The sequence below is a fragment of the Pseudopipra pipra genome, chromosome 6 (genome assembly GCF_036250125.1).
Source record: "Pseudopipra pipra isolate bDixPip1 chromosome 6, bDixPip1.hap1, whole genome shotgun sequence".
Taxonomy (NCBI): Eukaryota; Metazoa; Chordata; class Aves; order Passeriformes; family Pipridae; genus Pseudopipra; species Pseudopipra pipra.
This window is the reverse complement of record NC_087554.1, coordinates 16,421,081-16,442,762: the sequence shown is the minus strand read 5'-3', so window position 1 is coordinate 16,442,762 and position 21,682 is coordinate 16,421,081. Positions and strand designations below refer to the sequence as shown.

General features: G+C 46.5%; 2 protein-coding genes and 1 long non-coding RNA gene across 5 annotated transcripts in view; 2 read left to right on the top strand and 1 right to left on the bottom strand.

Moving 5' to 3' along the window:
• CD81 (CD81 molecule) overlaps positions 1 to 10,560 on the top strand; it is a 33,736-nt gene extending 23,176 nt beyond the window's left edge. Inside the window, exons 4-8 of the mRNA XM_064657549.1 lie at positions 2,100 to 2,174; positions 4,832 to 4,939; positions 5,915 to 6,010; positions 6,338 to 6,427; positions 7,123 to 10,560. Of these exons, the coding sequence (XP_064513619.1) occupies positions 2,100 to 2,174; positions 4,832 to 4,939; positions 5,915 to 6,010; positions 6,338 to 6,427; positions 7,123 to 7,185 (432 nt within the window). The 3' untranslated portion in view covers positions 7,186 to 10,560. The remainder of the gene's footprint in view (positions 1 to 2,099; positions 2,175 to 4,831; positions 4,940 to 5,914; positions 6,011 to 6,337; positions 6,428 to 7,122) is intronic.
• On the bottom strand, positions 6,333 to 16,782 carry LOC135415609 (uncharacterized). The gene is made up of 2 exons (XR_010431206.1): positions 14,554 to 16,782; positions 6,333 to 13,818 (listed from the first exon to the last, which is right to left on the bottom strand). It is a non-coding gene; the product is annotated as an uncharacterized LOC135415609 (long non-coding RNA).
• A 50-nt stretch (positions 16,783 to 16,832) lies between these two features.
• On the top strand, positions 16,833 to 21,094 carry TSSC4 (tumor suppressing subtransferable candidate 4). Of its 3 annotated transcripts, XM_064657545.1 has the most exons (4): positions 16,833 to 16,933; positions 17,135 to 17,258; positions 18,115 to 18,187; positions 19,247 to 21,094. In XM_064657545.1, exon 4 carries the CDS (start codon positions 19,335 to 19,337, stop codon positions 20,373 to 20,375), a length of 1,041 nt encoding a protein of 346 aa, XP_064513615.1. In that variant the 5' UTR covers positions 16,833 to 16,933; positions 17,135 to 17,258; positions 18,115 to 18,187; positions 19,247 to 19,334; the 3' UTR covers positions 20,376 to 21,094. The 3 variants fall into 3 exon arrangements, with proteins under 3 accessions (XP_064513615.1, XP_064513616.1, XP_064513617.1); XM_064657546.1 differs by lacking the exon at positions 18,115 to 18,187; XM_064657547.1 differs by lacking the exons at positions 17,135 to 17,258; positions 18,115 to 18,187 and having other exon boundaries at positions 16,881 to 16,933.
• The last annotated feature ends 588 nt before the right edge of the window (positions 21,095 to 21,682 follow it).

The following is a 21,682-nucleotide window of genomic DNA, read 5'->3' as shown; positions in this document are numbered from 1 at the left end:
TTTTTTAATTTTTTTTTAAATTGGAATGACTTTCTAGCGCTTGGCTTCATTGGGCTGGAGGATTCTTTGTGGTGGTGTAGTGACTCATGGGTGTGGACTCAGCTGGGACAGAGGGAAATGGAGCTGCTTTCCCTTACTCTTGCAGATGACTTCACCTCTGGTTGCTGCTGATTTCCAGTTAGAAGGGGGTGCTTCTCCCCAGTGTTTATAAAGTGCTTCTGAACGTCAGTGGATGGGAGCTGCTGTAGGAGTTTGTAGGCATTATCCCTGCTGCTGGGAATAGGAGGAGCCTGCACACAAATCCGACAGGGTTTGTTGTAGCAAGGTCTGGCAGCTTTGGATTTTAATTTTTTTTGTTAATGCAAGCGATTACAGACCCTGAATTACCCCTCACTCCCTCTTGAAGTTGGAAAGAGGATTAGAAGGGCAGATGGTACAACGTACCTGAGGCCCAACAGGGAAACCGTCTGCTTTGGCTGAAATTAGTAGCTCTAGCTGCTGTGAGCTGCCCGTGTTTGCTCACACCTTGGCTTGCTAAGAGAAGGCTGGAGATGCCTTGTAAGGACACTTTCCGCTGGCCAAGGCTCCCACCGTGCTCCAAGGACATTTCCAGGCAGTGTCCTCAGGGTGTTGCAGGGAAGCAGCCACACTCCCTGCTCCTTCAGCTCGCTGATGGAGTGACTTACTGCAGAAGGGAAAAGAACCAGGAAGCTCCACACTATCAAAATCCTGGATGCTGAGCAACAAGACCCAAGGAAGGCAAGAGCTTGGCATGGAGCAGGCTCTGCTCCCTGGGAAGGGGCTGGGACACATCCAGCTGCCTGGCCAGGAACATCACTGTGTTCCCATAGCATCAAGCTGCATCTCTTGGTGTTCTGCAGCCAACTTGCAGAAAAACTGAGTCTGCAGGAAGTTGTGGCTGCAAATCTGGGATAAACAAGCCATCCTTCACTGGAGGGTAACCACTGCAAGAATGAGCCCTAGTGCTTAACCAGAGACTTACAGTGGCATCACGCCCACAATTTAGGGTGATGTGAGTCCTTGGGGGGATGTAGGACCCAGTCCTCCAAAGATACTCCTACAGAATCAGGGATAGATAGGTGTTAACATAGGAGTTGGTTGTTCAGGAACTGGACAAGGATGTTAGAAGTCCTTTCCTGTTGTCAGGTTAATAATCTTGTTTCCATTTTGCTGATAACCCTTTACTCTTGCACATGAGAGCCAGGTCATGGCATCATTCTGGAAACTCCCGTTTCCTCTGTTGTTGAAGAAAACGTCCTGAATGTGTCTGGAATAGAGACTGCCCAGGAGCCAGGGGCTTTTGCTTCTTTAATTCCATGGCACCTCTCCCACTTTGGGGCTTTTCCCAGGAAGAAGCCACTGAGTGATACTGTCACAGAGGTGATGTTGGCTGCATATGAAGCATGCCTCTCTGTGCCTTCTCACCTGACTCTTATGTGTGAGCTTCACAGCTTCCTATTCCCAGTCTAACAGACCAACCATCACAATGTTTTCTGAACAAAAAGATGGAGGGAGTCTTTGGGGGGGTGGCAGGGAGGACTGCTGGAATTGTACAAACAGGGTGGGACTGTGGGAAAATGTCAGTGTTAGTATTTATGCAAAAAACTGCAGTAGCCTTGCAGGGCTGTGGCTGCTGGAGAGCTGGTCATAAATCACACCCTGACATCCCCAGCTCCTCAGCAGCTGAAACGTGCTTTTAACCCCTCACTGGCAATTCCTGTCCTTGGAGCACTTGTGGCAGAGCAGGAACATTGTCTGGAGGGTCCTGCAGGTGTATGCAGAGGAACAATATATCTCATGGTGCTCAGGGCATCTTCATCCCTGCCATACCTTCGTGGGGAAGGCTTTCTAACCCCTGCTCAGCCATCCCAGTGGGAAGCCTGGACATGGGGTGGCATCCGATGAGTTACAGGAAAACGTGTTTGGGCTAAGTGTGTGTATGAGAGATAAAATGATTTGAAGTCAGATGACACCTTGCTCTGATCTCTGTCAGTAGAACCACACCTCTACCCACCTAGTTGCTGCTTTTGCCTGTAGCCAGATATGTTCAGGACCCATCTTTTGATTTGCCTTTGCAGTTCTTCACTTGCCTGGTGATCCTGTTTGCCTGCGAAGTTGCGGCTGGAATTTGGGGATTTGTCAACAAAGACCAGGTAAGACAACTCTGATACCTGTATTTGTGGGACTGGAAGGCCTGGGCAGAACCACAGCAGATCCTGACATGAGCTGTTTTGCTTACAAGCTGCTCTCAAACCGTGACCTGGGCAGGTCACCTAACTCCTCTTGGCCAGGCTGATGAACTTTAAATGTGAGCACTTGCCAGTAGCAGCTGCCCCTTAGGGTATGTAGTGCAATGTCTAGAATAAAAATAGCCTGTCTCACTTGGGTCTCCTCCGTGCTGCCACACTGTCAGTCACAGAGTGAGTTGATTCATGCATGAAGTCGTGAAGGAAAGCCATCTGCACATCCTAGGTGCCAAGGAACAAAGAGTGAACCCAGCTGCATAGTGCCAAAGGGAGGGAATACCGTACAGGGAGGGCCTGCATTAACAGGATTGCTTGGTGCTTCCTACTGTTCAGCAGTATCATATAACCTGCTTTGGGCCATTTGTGTGCCAGGACTGGGCTTGCTGCTGATCCATAAGTTGTGCATGCACAAGGGGTACAAACCCTGTGTCTGTACCAGGCACCCTTCTAGGGACTGCTCAGATGAGGTTTTCTGGTTGGAGGGGGGTGAACTAAAGGGTAGGACTGAAAATTGCAGCTTTTCACCTTCTGTTTCTGCTCACCTTCCTTTCATTACGGTCACATGTGCTCAGAGACATGCAGAGTTTCATCTTAAAGTGCAAAACTGTCCATGTATGGGAGCTATGGCTGTGCTGCAGCAAGCAGCAGGCTGGGTGTTGATCACTGGGCCTCCAGGGTTTGGAGGAGAGAAGGGGACTGCTTGTACTCAAAGCCAAGGTTAGACTCTCTTGGCAGAGTAGGAAATGTGTTTACTTTACTAAGAGACGCAAGCCAGCTGTGTAAGTAGGTGGTGGCCTGCTCAGCTTTCACATGCATATAGTCCATGGCTGATGGGCTTGGCCTGAATGGGAACACCCGTGTAGTCATTCAGCGGGAGAGAGCATGACTTCACTGGAATAAACTCTTCTGTGGCTAAACATATCATTATGCAGGCAGGGTGCTGTTTCCTAGCAACTTTAGTGAACTAATTAACCTCTGCAGAAGGGTTGTGCCTCCTGCAGATGTTAGTTCGTGAATCCTGAAGAGTCCAAGATGTGCAACTGCAACCAACAGCAAAAAAAGTGAAGCCTGAGTAAGGAGGGACCCCATGGCTCTTGTGTTCCGTCCTGGGGAGAAGGCGCTTGGATATTAGAGCATAAAGCTGAGAAATTTAGGATTTGCTAATACAAGAGCGATGACCTCAGATCCTAAAATTAATTTTACAGTTTAAAATGAATGGTGGCAGCCTGTTGGCATCATCTGGTTTTACAGCCTTGATGATGAATGGGCTGTTTTGAAGTCCCTGCTCACAAGGCAGGTGGCTTGCTTCTCCCTGCCTTGGCTGCGAGCAATGCAAGCTGGGAGGGAAGTGTAGAATGATCCCAGACATCAATAGCTGCTTCCAGCAGGGACACTGCCACAAAGCTGGAGGCAGTGTCTCCCTTAGCCTGCCTTCTTGGAGATGCTTTAGAAGCAGTAGGATTATTTTTATATTTTTTTTCATGTACCAGAATCAAATGGTTTGATTGGAGAACACTGCCCTCCAAAGCAAACTTTTTTGAGCAGTGACAAAGGAATTCTGGGATAATTGATTGAAATCGTGCTCCTTCTTGCTGCAGTTTCTTTTTTCATGTGCTAATCCAGTCTGTGCTGCCAAGAGCAGATGTTCTAGAAAGTGTTTTCCCTTTCTTGCTCATATAGGGTTTTTTTTCCTTCTCTTGCACATCCTCCTTTCATCTATCTCTTCCAAATTATGGGAAGGCGTTAAAGGAGAAATCACAAGGCCAGTATCCCTGATAATTAGGAGGTTCTTGCACTGTGGAGCAGACCCCCATGGGTGGCTACAGTTCACCAGCCAGTGGGAGGGTTAGAGTGTGGATGAAACTTTCCACATAACCACTTACAGGACAGGGATGCCCAGCTCCAGGTAGGGACACAGCCAGAGTTTGACATCCACCTAAATGCACCTAAGCTGCCTGACCCAAGTGAGCTGCCTCATTAGGTTTTAGTGTGCAGTCTCTCCCAAATTCCTGCCATCCCCTCCAAACCAGCACGCCGAGGTGCCCATACTTACAGATGGCCTTGCTTGCACACCCCACCTTCTCATGACTTTTCCAGCATGTCCTGCCTCTGCAGCCTCAGTGGCAAACGTGTTGCCTGCCTGCTTTGTCTCCATGTGTTGTGTGGTTCAGAATAAGCCTCTTCTGCATTCCTGAGCCCAGAAGCACATTCACATGGGGTGAAGGCTATCTCAGATCTTGTGGTTCACCCTCCAGGCCTTGGCTGTCTTTATCTGCTAGAGAGAGCTTGTGGAGTCCTTGGACAGTGTTGGCTGGAATCTGCTGGCTGGTGGATGAGGTTCTTAATATTTGCTGTTCTTAACATGCTACAGCTGGAGGGGCTTGAGCCCTATGAAAGACAGGCCTTTTTTCACGTCTGTGCAAACAAGTGGCATCCTAATCTATTTTAAAACTGCTCATCTTACTGCAAGTCTCATTAGAGGGAATCTGTCTCCTTCAGGCGCATCTGCTGGATGGGTTTCCTCCTCTTTCTCTGGCTGAGGGTTTTTCCTATGTCTTTCCCAGATAGCCAAAGATGTGAAGCAGTTCTACGATCAAGCACTTCAACAGGCGCTCATGGGAGAATCGGATGCGAACAACGCGAAAGCTGTAGTGAAGACCTTCCATGAAACGGTAAGATGTTGCTGCTCTTGCTGCACGTCCTGCTTAGGCTGCGTGGAGTCAGCCAGAGCTGGCACTGATGGATAGGGTGTGCTGTGGATCACAGCTGGTGAACTTCTGCGGGTGGTTTGTCCGTGGGTAGGTGGTGAGGAGCAACTGTCTGTGTATGTGGACTGAAGTTGCCAGTTGACTGAATTGCCTCTGCCTCCCCACCGAGGCAGAGGCAATAAGTTGAACTACAAGTCTTGGGCAGGGAACGAAGGCAACGCTGGGATTTTAATGCTTATGGGAGAACTGGAGTGAACCGAGTGAACTGGATCAAATACGTTCACAGCACTGGGATTTTGCTGCCTGCTTTCTGAGTTCCATGTAGAAATCTCTTCTCTGTAGAAGTTTCCTGCTGCCAGAGTAAATGAGAACATGGGAGGAAGGAGAATTAATAATGGCGGTCAGGAAAATGAATGGGAAAAGCAGAGTCTAAAGCAAATGATGCTACATGCAGGTCTTAGCCTGTCAAGTTTGCTGTTCTTACATTTCAAGAAGCAGAGTTGCACTCTCTTCAATATTCTGGCCTTCACACTGTGCTAGGAAGTCTGGCTCAGGCTCTAATTAAGTTGCTTTTCATTTACCTCAGCACCCCTGATTTAAATAAAAATTCAGTGGACAAAGGATGTAGCTCTGAGTAACTAATCCTGATACTTGCTCCATTCAGCAGGAAACAAAATTTCTGGAGAGAGTTGGATTCACTCTCCTCCAGAGATAGCCATGCCAGATCTGTCTGGGACTATTGTAGGAAGCAGCTGCATTGCATGGAAAGAAAAAAGGGTTAATTTAGTGACTTATTACCCTCCCTTGTTTCCCCTTCCAAGATGCCTCCTCAGTCTTGGGTGGCTTCAAGGAAGTGTAAGGGTAGGGAGAGCACTGCATGAGTGTTTGCTGTCTGCTAATGCTGGGTTTTGTTGTTTTTTTTTTCTTCTCTCCATGTAGCTGGACTGCTGTGGTTCCGATACTCTAACAGCAACTTTCACTCCCGTGTGGAGGGATGACCTCTGCCCAAAGGACTCCCTGAAAAGCTTTTTTGAGGTAGGCACAGCTGCTCTTCAGTCAGCACAGCTGCTGCAAGAAACCTCAGCTGCCAAGAAAATTTGGGGACTTATTGGGAATTAGATAAAGAGTAGAGATTTATTTGGGGATGATGTAGAAGGATGCTGAAGGTTCCCACTGTTTTGTCATTTGCTGTTCCTGCCTGAGGGGGCTGGCAGGTGTGGAGGGTTGAAGTCTGGTCGGAAGTCCTGGAGTCAGGACCTAGGAACATAAGCAGGACAGTGAGAAAGCTGACCTGCCTTTCTGGGTGGTGGGGGGGAGGTGAGGGGAAAGCAGGATATCTGACCAGTTTGTTCTCTGCTTCAGAACTCAAACTGCCACAGAAAAATCGATGACCTGTTCTCTGGGAAGCTGTACCTGATTGGTATCGCTGCTGTCGTGGTCGCTGTGATCATGGTAAGCATGACAGCATGGTGGGACAGGGAAAAGCCACCTCGGGGTGCCGTGGTCCTTTTCCAGCTGGGCTGGATCCATCCCTCTCCTCCAGATGCTCCTGCAGCTCAGCATGCAGCACCAGCCCTGTGCACCTCAGCTGCTTTGGAACATGGCAAGACTGAGGGCTTTGTTATCCCTCCATGGAGTTGAGTTGTTAGGGGAGGCACGTGACAAGCTCAGTGGAGCAAGAGCCACCTGCAAGCCCGTCCAGAAGGGCAGAGCACCATTGAAACCTGCTCGCTGCCTCCAAAACCACTTGTTTCACAGGGTGCCGTGTTCTGTTGCTGGGGTCTGCAGTGGGAAAGGATTTGCTTGTTTTGCCATGTTGGGTTTGCTCCCTAGTGAGGGGTGGGTGGCATGGGCTGGTAACCCGGCGCCTGTACAAAGGCTGGGCTGTAATGCTGGAGCGATCTCGAGGCATTTGCTGTGCAGTTGGCAGCCAGGAAGCTTGTAATGTAACACCACTGCTGCCAGAGAGAGACAGGAGAACATCATCTTATCTCAAACTGGCCAACTCCTAATGAAAACAGCAGCAAAGATGTAGCATCTCTGCACTTACCTCTGGCATGAGAGTGGATTGGGGGACCTTAGGATGCAGTGGGGGACCTGCATCATACTGATTGGTGCCTCACTGGTGCCCCCGTGTCTCTCAACAGATCTTCGAGATGATCCTGAGCATGGTGCTGTGCTGTGGCATAAGGAACAGCTCCGTCTACTGAGCCGTGAGAGCCGGGGAGGGGAAGGGGGGAGCAGGGAAGACGGCGCTAGAGGGGACCCCAAGTGCCACCAAGTGACCAGGAGACATTTCAACAACAGACAAAGAAAACTATGTATATAAATGCTTCCAATATTACCATACAGTACTTACCATTTTTATTTTGAAGTACTTTTTTTTGTTTGTTTAATAAATCAAACTTTCCCGTATCTTTGTGGCTGAGTTAGTTACACATCAGTTTTGTGTGATGGGAAAGCTGCTGTAGCAGGAGATCAAGTCCTTCCTCCCCCTTCCCCACCCCCAGTAACTCAGAAGTAACATTGGTGGAAGATGTGCAGAGGAGAAGGCTGCAGCCTGTTACCAGAAAAATTTTGCCTTGGTTTTACTGACTTTTTTTACTGGATGCTGAAGCAGATTTTAGTGGTTTTGTTAATTTGTACTCATCTTTTCCAACCATCACCCCAACTCCCTGGCATTTCCAGGCTGTCCACAGGGAAGCCTGGCTGACTGCCTGAAGCCTGGGAGAGAGGAGAGGAGAGGAAAGAGCCTCTGTTGCCTGGGTGCGATGTAACCCAGGGGAAACTCGGGCACATTGTTCCTCTCTGACCTGTTTGCATCGATAGGTCAATCCTTAACAGAGGTCATGCTTAAATTTTTTTACTCTATAAAGTGTAAAAATGGTTTTTGGTTTTATGGGGTTTTGTTTTCCTTGGGGCTATAACTTTATAAATTTGCTCATTTCCATTCATTCATTACATTAAAAGGTCAGAGGGTGAATTTTAGTCTCAGTTTTTCAAATATAGCCCCAGTTTTTCAAATATAAACTGAAAATTAAGTTACTTTTTTAACCTCCTTCAATATTTCATTGTAGACATATGTTTTGGGGACAGTCTAGTTCTATATCAACTTTCCACTGTTAAGCTAATGCTTACACAGAAATTATATTGGAAAAAGAAAAAACATTAAAAAAATAGTTCCTGATTTTAGAAATCTTTTAGCAGACTTTAGACTGCTTTTATGTACTGCAGGATGACACTTGGGTGTTCCCAACCATATGCATAATCCTTAAAATTTCATCTTTGCATCACTATCTTGTTCAATTAAATTTTCTTTAATTATGGCACATTGTCACACACTGTAATATTGCTGGGAAATTGTCATAATCTGATTTAAAAAAAAAAAAGTTTATTTTTAAGACCTTCCAGTTATATCAAGAATAGAACAGCTTATAAAGTCAAGGGAATTCAGGATTTTAGATCGTACCAGTTGAAACACATTCTTGTGATCTGGTAACTTTGGTTATCAATTTGATGTATGTGGCTTCTTTTGTATGCCACTCCATTACCATGTAGATAGAGGGGGAGTGACCCAGGAGCTATGTAATAAAATCAGAATGTCACTAAAAAGATTATCTGTATGTATAGTTCTATAGATATATATTTTTAAGCAAAGCCTTTCCCTTAGCCGTACAGGCACTTGAGCTGGAAATTACAGTATCTCTCAGCTTTTTGCCACCTTGAAGCAGGTAAGGGGAGGAGTTTAAATTAGTGATCACTTTCCCCACTTCAGGAATATTTCTGTTTCTTAAAGTATTTCACTCTCCCCCTTTGTTGCAACAAAGAGCTTCAGATCTGATAGGGAGGGAGACCTGTGATCATTGATCATTTTAAACTAGTACCTTGTTCGCTGCATATGGTTGCCATGGCCATTGCCACTACATCATAGAAAATTCCTGCACTGGGGCAAACTGATCCATTGAGAAGATTTTCCTCCCTTTGACTCTCCCCTTTCCTATTCCTGCCTTTTAGTATATAGGGCCTTTAAAAAATATATAGGTAAATATATATATATATATATCTCAAGTTGTGCTGGGTAAGAGGAGGAAGTGCTTCAACAGATCTTTATATTGAGGGGTCAGACAAGAAAAGATTCAGCCTTAGATATAGCCTTAAAGCAACACTGCCCTGAATGTCCATGTTGTGCACATCGAGAACGAGGTGAGGTTTTGCAGTAGGTAACCCCTTCCCCTGCTCCCCAGCGTAGCTCCTTCAGGTCATCTACTCTGTTATGTGGCTATATGTATACGCATCATCCAAGCATGTGTGTTTACATCTATGTGCATCGAGATTGTTAGCATACAGAATGGATGTGTAACTTGCCGCCTTTTTTGTTGACTGTTGATAAATGTGTATAAATATGCCATTACGCATTTCAGTTCTGTTTTCTTTCCTTATACCATATTTTTGATATTGTTCAGTATTCAGTTGATGCTGTGTATGCAGCTGGAGCTCTGTTTGAAGACAGGCTGGGTCTCGATGCAGGTCGGGTGTGTCCTTGGACAGTGTACCTTTAGGGGTTTGGGTTGTCCCAGGCAGGAGCAATTGGCAGAAAGTGGTACTTGGGGAGAGAATCTGAGAGCTTTAGGAGGAAGAGCAGGAAGTTTGCTAAGACTCTGTCCTGCAGGGACTGCAGTTTGCCCTCTGGTTCATTTCAGAGGTGGCTTGTCACTGAGGAGAGCTACAGAGGCAGCTTCCTGGGCTGCCTCCTGTTCCTGTGGCTGCTGCAGGAAAGGTGCTGAAGGAGGGGAACAGCTAGCAGCTGGGAAGGTCATGGGAGAAGAGACAGAAGGATGTTTGCAGGAGAGGGCAATGCTTTTAGAGTTACCGAGTCCCCACACTTGATGGAATGGTCATCAGCTGTAGCAGGAGGGGTCAGCCCAGGGACAGAGAGGAACTGTCATGCTTAAGAATGATGAAGTAACTGAGAAACCCTCCCAGAAAAAACTACCCACTTGGGTCTCCTGTGAAGCTGGACCTGAGTTAACACAAAGTAGAGAGGGAGCTGTGAAGGGCTGAGGACTTGCCCCATTGCAAGCATTCAGGATCCAAAAGCCACAGGGCTCTTCTGCCAGTTGGTCAGTCCCAAAGCTGGCTGAGGTGAAGGGGGGAAACCACTAGGTAGGACCCCTGCTCTGCCTCAGCCCCTCTCCTGCATATCTTAGCATTTGTGTGCAACATGGTGCCCTGTACTGCTCCCCTCCACAACCCAAAAAAAAAAAAGAGATTAAATTGCAAGCTGTCAATACAAACCCCTCCCTCTCCATGGGAACATCCCTCCTGGAGCTAGTGACAGCTGAGAAAATGGCTGTGAGCTGAAGCAGGGAGGAGGAAAGAGGCTGGTGGAGGAGTGTCAACTGTCCAGGTCTGAGTTCAAAGACCACACTGAAAGGTCAAACAGAGCCGCTGACAGCTTAACTGAATGCTTGGGATTTTTTCATACTGTGGAGCATGCCACAAAGCAGTGTGTTTAACTTCTTTCTGCCTTTTTTTTTTAAAGAAATGAAACGAAAATCAATTTAATAAACATTTCTCATAGTGTGCATAGTGTGATGAACTGCTGCAATTTTACAACCAGTTAACCTTAACACCAGGATGCTTTGTGAACCAGGCTTCAACAGCACGGGTTTTTACAGCCTCTGGGAGGGGGGCCTGCAGGCAGGCTGGGATGCATCAGAATAGTGCCGAGGGAAGGCAAGAAGGTTGCTTGCCAGCAGTGGTGGCTGCTGCAGTTGTGCCTCACCCTCAAGGGAAGAGGGGCACAGCTGTGGGGGAGCTAATGTGGATTGCAAAACAGAGTGACTGTGCTGAAATTCAGGGGGGAGGAGGTGGCAGTACTGCACACACTCAAGGGGCTTCTCCTGAAGTGACTGAAAATGTCCCCAAATGCCCTCTGCTGCCATCTGGATGGGGGCTGGGCTGGTTTTTGTGGATGGTCTGGTAATGCCACTGTTGCTGCTCCCACCTGCCTCTCCACACCCTCAGGGGAAAGCCTGGCTGAGAGCAAAGTGGGAGTCCCAAGTGCTGTGATCCCACAACTGCCTGCCTTTCTCTGTCCTGTCTTGGACTTCTTGCTGTGTTTGAAGAAAAATGTCCTGCGGCAGTTGCCAGCCATCACCCTTGCTGGTAGAGAGAGGGAGGGAATGCGGGCGAGGGAGAGAAACGTTCAGCTGCCCCAAAGAAAGGCAAGTCCTGCTCCCAGCGGCTGTGCCTGTGCTACAAGATCATGCCCATCTGTTGTTCTTTCACTTGTTTACCTGAATGTTAATGGAGTCGGACATAATGACTTCTGGAAAGAAAAAAAAAAAGTGATATTTAAAAACAATAAAAAAGAAACAAAGCAATCACCCTTGTTAGTGGATTTTTAATGATGTGTTGTCAGATCTTGTTTCTTTCTGTCATGTACAGATTTCTGCCATGTCTTCCAAGGGAACAGGGTTGTCTCATTCTCAGATTCAAGTAAAATTCAGGCTGCAGGGAATGCCGTCCTCAGCTGACCCTCTAGGTGGTTTCCCATGAATGTGATGCTTTTTGCTTCATGTCTTAAAACATTTGGATTGTGGCACTGCATTGTTGCTCCAGATGGGGATAAAATTATTCCTGCCTCTGGAGCTAGGATTAAGCCGATGTGAGTCACTGTCAGAACCGGGCTGGTGTTCAAGAGGGGGAGAAACAATAGTGCAGGCTAACTGGCAAAGCATGGCAGTATTTAGCATCCAGGGTGTGTGCCTTGGGACCTCAGCCTGGAAGTATAGCTGGGATCTTAAACCTTCCTGGCTAAATGCAGTCCCTCTTTGCACTTCAAGTCTGAGTATTTGCACTGGTGTGCTTGAAACAGATGAGTTGAACGTGATGCTGGGAGAGAACCAGGCAAACTAGGCCCCTTTGAGGTGCTGTTGAGTGAAGATATGGGTTATTCTTGGAAAACAACAGTCCTGCCATGCAGGAGCATGTGAGGCCACATAGATAACCCACTGTGAGGAGAACAGGCGGGTGGAATGCTTCCAGCCCGTTTGTGCTCATATTGCATGGACGACCCTGGCTTACACTTCTCTTTAACATTTTTCTCCAGATGTCTGAGGGACTTCGAAAGTCACTGGAGACCTTACTGTGGAATTCCGATGCCTAGGAATATGACTAGGGAATCTTTTTTTTTTTTTTTTTTAATGAAACAAGAATTTTCAGATAATAAAAACACAGGCATGAATTTTTCTAAGCTAGACCAAGCTGGGATTTTTTCCAGTGGAATTCTTTTCCTCCTCCCTCCTAAACTGTTTTTTTTTTTTTCTTATTAAAACCTCCTAGAGTGTTTCTAACGAGAAGTTTTGAAGGTAGTTTTTGCTTTGGCGAGCTGTGTTTCGTAAGGCTCTTCTGGACTGTTTGTTTTTTTAAATAGCAATGTGCCTAATGGTTTCCTACTAAGACAGCTGCAACTAACATGTATAAATTGCTTATTGCATTCTGTAATCAGAGGTTGTCTAAGCTCTAACTAAGATTTGCAATATTCTCACAGGAGGATATAAAACCAGCCAGCTCTCCCATGCCAGAGCTGTTTATGGTGGAGGTTTCTGTAGGAGAAAGCACCCACACTGCTGGATCTGGCCGCACCCTCCCTCTGCCTGCCAGCTCTGCTTCCTGGGCTCCGTGATGAAGGATGTGCTGTGCTCACATTCCTGCTCTTAACCCCTTTTCCTGTGCTGGGCATGGCAGTGTGCCCCTTCCAGTTAGGGGAGAGGAGGGAGTTTCAGCCCTAAGGCAAAGCAGCTGACAACAAACAAGATTGTTCTGAAAAACAAACTTCAACAAACTTTTTCACTGTAAGGGCTGTGATAGGGCTGCAAACTGGGGCTGCACCAGAGAGTCCGCAAGAGTGGAAATACAGCCCCCAGGGAGGAAACATCTGTCACCAGTGGGTGCTGAAGGGGAAAGGAAAACAATTAACTACTTGACCAGCTCTTGATTAAGTGGTAAAGACACAGACTATGAATCTCAAGTCCCATATGTACAACGCTGTGCACCTGAACTAGACAGAGGCTGCGTATTGTTATCTGACCACTCAGTTTCAGCCTGGAGAGCATCACATTTCCTTGCACAAGGCATAACCCAAGCAGGAGGTCACAGAAGTGTGTGGTGTAACCTCTTCAGCCAACCTCTGGCAGCTTGTCTGACTCTGGCAGCCTGATGCTTTTTTCACTGTAGTACCCAGGGACCTGGAGCAAACAGACAACACCTCCTAGCTGCTAAAACTGCTGCATAACTGAAGCCCAAGTTGTTTTCACACTTGCAGACACATTAGAGGGTACATAAATTGTGCAACCAGGCATGCTGCGGACTGCCTGGTGTTTCTCACTGGATTTAGATGGCCCATCTCAAGTGCCAATGGTTGCAAGTAACATTTCTAATTAATCACACCTTTTCCTTTTTCTTTTTTTAAAAAAAAAAAAAGATGTTTCTTGGCCCTGCTTTGCGAGGGTGTTCCCTCATGTCAGAACACAGCTTTGTTGAGTACCGAAGAGGTGGTGGTGTTAGGCCAGGTGAGACAGCATGCACACAACACCCTGTCTGCCGGCTGTGAGTAAACTGCTGAGATTTCCTCCAGCAAGGACTAGTGCTGTTAAATGCAAGGCTTGGCATTGGCTGCAAAGTTGTGTTGGTTAGTGAAACCCCATTAGGTCTTGTTCAAACAAGAGATCTAGGGAGCTTTAGGGTTCTGAGTTTTTTGTTAATGTAAACTTCAAGGCCCTCAGCTGGTTCCCTCGACCCCTTTCAGCCCTTCATCACTGCTGTTGGTATCAGGCATGCTGGGGCAATGACAGGAAAAAGAAAAAAGGAGCCAGATTAGCAGAAGGATTTTTTTAGTACAAATATTCTTTAGCTAAATCAAAATGAAAGACACCCCCAACTGTTTGTTTCCTTTTAAAAATTCAAGTAATTGCAGAGAGTATTAATTTTGCTTGTAAAGGACTTCAGTTCCCTCCCACACATGCAATGTCTCTAACAAAAAAGGGGTTGCAGGGTCTCCCTGCAGGTCCTCTATAGGCTGACAATACCACTATTATTGTGAAGAATCAAGTTGATAAAGACCTTCATAGCCCGCTTGCATTAAAACTCACTCCACAGGAACTAATTTTATGTAGTTACCTTAAGGGGAAATAGCACCAACATGGGTAAACAGCTCTGGAATAAATCAAACGTGCTTTCAGGTGAGCCAGGACCAAATGAACATGCAAAGTAAAACAGGTAAGCGGAGCTTGTTGTAGAAGAGAGGTGCTGTGAAGCACTGAATTCTGGAAATGCCCCACAGGGGATTTCAAGGCCATTTGTAGGATTTCCTTCTGGCAAATGGGAGAGGGCAACTCTATTATTTCCTTCAGCCTGTACCAGTCTGGCCTGGTGTGACTGCCTTCTCCCAGCAGAGAAGGATGTGGTGGTCATGACTCTGCTTTTCCTTTTTGCCTGCAGTAAAATAATCCTTTCCCTCCCCACCTCCCCTTAGGACCTCCAGCATGAGCTGCATGTGGCCACATCTAACTAACCTCCATACTCCTTCCAGATGCAGGAGATGGTGAAAACGCATCTTATTGCTCTGTCTGGCTTATAGGATCTGTGTGGCTCCTGGGGAATTGCCTGCCACTTTCCTACAGCCGCAAGGAGAGGGGCCAGCAGTCCCTGCCAGGCGCCTACCCCAGGCTCTGAGCACAGGAGCAGCAGCAGGAGACTGCCAGAGAGCAGCGGAAACAGTCACCGGATGGGGGCCAAACAACAGATTTATTTGCAAGACAGGAGCGGGAGGCGCCGGTACTGGGGCCGAGGCTGGTGTGCATTTGTACATGCCACCCCCACACGCAGGGACGCGCTGGCTTCCTGCAGACACATGGGGCCATCTCCGTGACTGAGTGGCCCCTTGGAGCCCACTCACTGGATACAACCCGCTCATTTGGATGATGTCCTGTGCTGCAGCTCAGATCCACCTTCCAGCCCCCAACCCTCTTCAAGCCACCTCAGTTCAGGCCAGGAAGGGGAAAACACTTTACCATCTGTTCGTCTTCAGACTCTGACTCATTATTTTTATTTCAGCTGTCGCCAAGCAATAGCGAAAATCCCAACACACCAGTATATCCACTGCTGCAAGCTGTCTTGTCCTCAGCCACCAGAGAATGAGCAGCTCTTCCCCAGTTCCCTGCAGTGTGCAATACTAAATCTTCTGAATAAAAAAACAGGAAGGAGGAAAAGCCTACATTCAGCTTCCAAAGGTGACCTTGGTTATCAATATTCACAGCATCCAGGCAAAAAAATGAGAACTTGTAGCCTCTGGAAATGGAGAAATATGGCCTGTCCCTGAAAGCACACACATCCCCATGTGATACAGCGAGGTAGTGTTGCCCTCTTCTGCCCCTCTGAGCCCCTGATCTAACACAGAACCAGTGTTCAAAACAAGAAACAGTGCCATTGTTTGCACCAGTCTATGATGTACCCTGCTTGTCTCTAGCCTTACAGAAACGGGGCATGCCACTGTTTACTCCACATCCTTTTCTTGCCTGCTCCTTACTACACTGAAGTACTCACTCCTGCTCTGTCCCTGGTGCACTAGACAGTGTTACACAGCACTGGTAGCCTTTACCGGGGGTTTACTCTTTGCTGCCTTTGCCTGTTTACTGCCCTCCTCCTTTCCATTTCTGCTCACCTACTTGAAGACTCATGTTTTCCTTTCTTCCCTCCGAGAACCCATTTGAATTCTTGTGACCATACTGCCAAATGTGTATACATAAAAAAATGGGATCACTACATGGGGAAACACCTCTAAAACTGTTGGTTTAAAACTACAGCATGACTCCAGCTAGATGGAAGACATTTTGCACTAATCCCATCATTGCTGCCAAATGCATTCCAAACACAGCCCTCGTCTCATAAATTATTGTAATTAGCAACACTCCAGCAGGCAAAAGTATGTATTTAAAAACTGAGGATGCATTTGAAGTGGCTGCAGTTTATATTATGGGTGACTCACAGTGAGGCCCAGCTTGAAAGGAGCCAGTGAAGCCTCCACAGCCACAACCTTGCCTGGCAAAGCCCCCTGGCACACCGAATACTTTTTCCTAAACATAGGGAAAACAAGCTGAGTACTGAAGCCACGGGGGAAATGTATTTGTGCTGAAAATTTAAACTGTTTGCTGAAATAAGGGGAAAAAAAAGGTCAAGCCTCTTTGGCCAACACCAATAAAACATTTTCAGACAGAGCTCTGCTTCTTGACACACGCGCAAAAAATGTTCTTCTGGGACAGGCAGTGGAAACTTTTTTTTTTGTTACGGATAATGGTTTTATGCCTCGAGTGACTGGGGGTTTTCTGTTTTGAAAATAAACACGTAAGAAGGTAAAAAAAAAAAAAAAAAAGAAAAAAAAAAAGAAAGAAAAACCAAAACACAAAGAAACCAGACACTTCCTCTGAAGTGTTCTCGTTGCGGCCAAGCCCTGCTTTTCCGATGAGAACAAAAGCTGTGACGACTTTTTTCCAGACTGCGGAGGGAGGCGGCGGTGCCGTGCCCTCCCCCCGGCCCCCGGGGGCCCCGAGACCGGCCCAGCACGGGCTGCGAAATGTCGGGCGGCGCGGTGCGCCCTGGGAGCTGTAGTCGCTCAGCCCCCTCTCGCCCCACAAATTCGCTCTCAAAATGTCCCCCTCTGAGGAAAAGCGGGCGCCTACAACTCCCAGAAGCGCGGAGAGAGGCGGAGCGCGGAGGGACCGGCGACTCCCTCCCCTTCCGCACCGCTCTCCTCGCCGGGAGCTGTGGTCCCGCCGCCGCTTTGGCCGCCCCGGGGCTGCCGAAGGGGACTCGCTGTCCCGGCGCGCCGCTGGCCATGGGCGGAGCGGGCGAGGCGGGCGGCTGCTGTGGAAGACGCTGGGCCCGTGCGCTGTCGGGGTACGGGGCGATCCCCCTTCCCTTCCCTTCCCCGGCGGTTCGCGCCGTGTGCCCGGGCGGGCGGGAGCGGGAGGGTGCAGAGGCCATCGAGAAGGGATTGTGTGGTAGGGGCGGTTTGTATCCAGCAGCATCCCGGCCCGGGAAGGGCGCTGGGCCCGTGGCCGTGGTTTGGGGTGACTGGGGTCTCCGTTCTCCTCACAGGCCGCAGGAAGACGCACAGAGCTTGTTTGAGCAAGACCAGGATGGAAGAGCCCAATGGGGACCTTCCCATGCGGAGAGACGCCGTCCTCTCCGAGTCGTGCTGTGATCATGCTGTGACAAACCTGTGAGTGGTGTGGTGTAAGGGCCAGCATGTTTGGCTAATAACGCTGTAGAGGCTAAAATGCCTCCTTAGGAGCAGAATTTTTCCTTTCTGTGTAAGTGCTCTCAGACAAGAGATGCCCTGATTCACAGCTGGCAATGAACACTTTTAGTGCCATCTGAAAACAGCTGTTTTAGTTAGCTATGTGATTCAGTGCCTCTTCTGAGTTGTAGTCATTACTTTTCATGTGTTCCAAAGCCTATCATTTTAAGAAGATTATTTCCCATTAGGAAATACATGTTGTATTCAACATGTATTCAAAGGCAGTCGTCAGATCCCTTTTTTCAAAGACACCCAGACTTCACATGGAACACAGCACTCGGTCTGTTGGGTCCTTCAGAAGATTCTTTATGTTTTATGCTTCATGAAAATCTGGCCCTAACTGTAAACACAACCTTTCTTTGAAAACAGGACTCTGTGCTACTCATGGCCTTAATACTTAGCAGCACTTAGTAGTGGCAACGCATAACTATTGTTTTTCTATTTTCTTAACTGCATTTAATACTGTTTATTTAATAGTAGCTTTCTGCACATGCAAATTATGGTTTGATTTTTTTAAAAAAACTTCTGTTTTACAGAATAAAGTTGGCAGTGTGAATGTGGAGACTGAGTAAATATAGTGGTGCCTGCCTTCTTAGGCTGTGTGTTGTTCTTTTGCCAAAAATCCACGAATATGTGCAGATTTTTATACTAGCATGAGTTTGTGTCAGATTTAGAACCTGGTTCTGCAGCTTTGGATGATTCAGGGGGAAGGAATTATTTTTGAAACTTTTTTTAAAACTACATTTCCAGTATCTTGATGGAAATGTTTGTTTTCTAGGGTGGAAGTGCTGAGATCTTTGGTGGCTTTAACTGACCCTCAGGAGGGGAAGCTGACTCAGTCTCAAGAGAAAGTGAGTGACTCACAGACTTTCCATGTCTGTTTACTGCATCGTTTCAGAAAAACCTATAATTAGGTAGTTGAGCTTATTCTAATAATATATTAGAACTGTTTTCATAATTCACGTTTCTGTGAGTTGAACCAAAGGGTGTGTTTGCCAACTCTTGTTCCCTATTGCCCAGCAAGTGATAGCATGATCATCGACAGCCTCAGTTCAGCAAGATTCCCTTCAAGCAGGTTGCAGTGTCGGTATTCCAGCTACTTCTGAAAGTCAGACTTCACATCATGCTGTCATTTACTGACTGAAGGGCCTGCTCTTGGATGCCCATGGTTGCAATCTCCCCTTGTTTCCATGTGCAAGCATGGCATGTGCGATTAGTTTTTTTTAATCCAGTGGGATTGATTTCTTGAGCTCGCTTGTTTTCTGATTCCTGGAATTTAGTAATGACACGAGAGCTTAAAGCCAAGGAAGGAGTGGAGCTTGTACTTTATGCCACATTAAAGCAGACCTGAAACTGGCCCTGATATTTTTGTGGGGTTCCTGCCACTGGCCTGAATCATTTATAGTGTCCTTTACAATAGGCAGAACATGATGGTTGTTGGGACAGAAGGTATAATGCAAAAAAGGATCATAATGGCAAAATCAAAGTGTGAGAAATTAGGATGTGTTTTTGTGGATTTTTACCGTATGAATAAACACAGGGTGTAATTTGGAAAGGTCATTGCTGTCTCTTTGAAGATGCATAAGACAGTTATGTGGGATTCAGATTTGCTCAAAAGCCTTATATTCGTCTTCCAGTAATTGGACCTGCTGTAACCTGCAATGAAATTTGGTGTGTAGCACTGTATTTAATTACTTCATATTCTTGTATTCAGTCTTGTGTAAATCTTTAATTTTAATGTGCATTCGTTCCTTAAATAATGTTTTCATTTGAAGGAAAATTGCTTAAGAATCCCTAAAGTGCAGTTGCCTGTTATATTGCAGTAATAATTATTTTGCATGGCACAGAATGATGGTCTCATACTTGGTTCTCATTTCACAGTAAAGTTTTTATGCTCCATTGTATTCCAGGCACTAAACTTGCTGGGCATTTGGAAAACTGTATTTGCAGCTGTTCCTGGGCCTCCGTCAAAGACCTCAGTGGAGTGACAGCTCGAAGATGGGAGACCAGGAGGCAGGTGAACCCTTTCTGGGGATCGTGGCCGGTGATGCCAGAGACTATGAAGGAGCTCTGCCCTCAGACACCATATCGCTCAGCGATTCTGACTCTGATGATCTGGGGTTAGCAGGTGAAGCAGAAGTTGATACAATATCTCCTGAGGAGCCATCTGTAGATGATGGGGATTACAGATCAGGGGAGACTCTTGACTCTTCAAACAGCAGTCACAGATCTCCAGTCCAGCCATTCCATCTGAGGGGCATGAGTTCTACATTCTCTCTCCGTAGCCAGAGCATTTTTGATTCCCTGGAAGAGGCGGCCAAACTGTCTGTGCCCTCAATGCCTGAAGATAATGTTGTTGATGGGAGATTTAAGCGTCCGTTGCCTCCAACCACAGTTTCAGGTAACATGGTTCCAGAAAACATGGGAAAACAAGCCAGACCAGTGCTGGCTCCCAAAACCTCTCCTGCAGTGCCTGACTATGTGGCACACCCAGAGCGCTGGACCAAATACAGCCTAGAGGGAGTTTCAGAGTCTAGTGACAAGACTAACAGGGCAGTGGCCATGGAATTTCTAGAGGGTTTGAAGAAAAGAGGGGAGGAACAAAGCTCAGCTACCCAAGATAGCTACACCCCATACTTCAACCAGGACCCTTCCAGCTGCGGAGCTGGGAGGATTGTCTTCACCAAACCAACTAAAAGAGGTGTTGATGGACTTGAAAAGAAAAGATCAACAGGGGAGGATCATAAGAAACAGATGAAGACAGATCTGAAAGGAAAATCTGTTAAGAAGACTGATGACTTGAGGGAAGAAGATAAGGTAGAGCTGGGGCACTTAGACAGTGACAGTGGAAAGGCAACAGAGGAGGAGGAGTGCATGACGGAAGGGGACCAGAATACAGAAGATAAGCTTAGTGCGAGGTTTAGTGGTGCAGCTGAAGAGCCATCAGTGGAAACAATTGGATTCCACTACAGTAAGAAAAAGAGTAGGAAAAATTTCCGACCTAAAGTAGACGACGAAGGGGAGGAGGAAGAGTCCTGAAGGATGAAGCACATGGGAGGAATCCAAGGACTTGTATTGTCTTGTTCATATTTTTCCCTTTTTTTCCTGTTCTGAAAACCACGTGATAGCTTTTTGTCCAACGATTTGTGTCATAGCCACCAAGAACATGTTATATTGTTAGAAATCAAGCTACCTAAAATAAACTCCAGACTTTTTGTTCAGGAGAAATCTGTGGGCATAGGATAGTTGCACCCTAGCAGGAGAGAATAAGGTATGCTTTGTTTGCTTTCACAGCTCCCTTGGGCTCGCTCTGGAGCTGAAGTATCCAAAGAAAAAGAAGTGTTAGCAAAAAGGCTGCAAGGCTTCCTAGTAACTCCCAATTTTAAGAGTTGTTCTCAAATCCTGTGGAATCCTGGAGAAAAGGTTATGAGCTCATTAGGTAGAGATTTTTGAACAGTGAAAATAAAACCTAGTCTTCCACAAGGTGTGGTTTCTCCTGGCCCTGTCCCAGGGAAGAAAAACCTTTTTCAAAAACATCCTTCTCTCATTGCCATTGAGAGTGAAAGCACAATAGTGCCCAATTATATTATGATGATATGATTATCCTTGATCTGTACATTTGTATGTCCTTTCTAGGAGGAGCTGCTTCCATACTGATTCTGTGTGTGGATTGGGGTATTTGTGGGAATTAGATATTTATACCAGAACTGGATACTTTTTTGTTCTATGTGATGCAATAAACTTTGGTTGTAGCTTGATTTCTTCATCTCTAAACCATGCTAAGTAATGCAGGAGTAGAAGTTTTAACAAATACTCAGTTTATTTTATTTGAGAATTGTCTTGAAAACCTTTTAGAGTGTTACTCTAAGTTTACCATCTTGTTAACTTCTCCGTCAAGTCCCATAGATTCTAAAATTCACATTTTTAACATTTTTAGCCATTTTACAATTTATAATCCCCTCATGGGATGAATCATCTCATACAATGATCCACGTTGTAAGGAATGACAAATATAGTAGTTTTATATGCAATGTAGTAAATTTAATAAATAAGGTCGAAAGATTAAATACTTTGAAAGGTTATATGATTTGAAACTCAGATTAGTTCAGGTCAGTTTGGACTCACATTTTTTTTGCCAGTATTCTAAATGAACCAACCCAATGGTGGCATTTATAACTGTGTAGTGAAGGATGACTTGTTAAGAATTTGTGATATTTCTCGGTAGGCTGTGCTTGCTCAAACTTGGAAGGGTGTTTGAGGGGCTGACTTCCTCTGAGGAGGGTCCATTTTACCAGTAATTGGTAGGCCCAAATCACTTGGGGTGGGTCTTCGTGTTTGAACAGATG

What these genes read in the sequence shown, in the direction of transcription:
- TSSC4 (XM_064657546.1), top strand. Translation starts at nt 19,335, where the DNA reads ATGGGAGACCAGGAGGCAGGTGAACCCTTTCTGGGGATCGTGGCCGGT.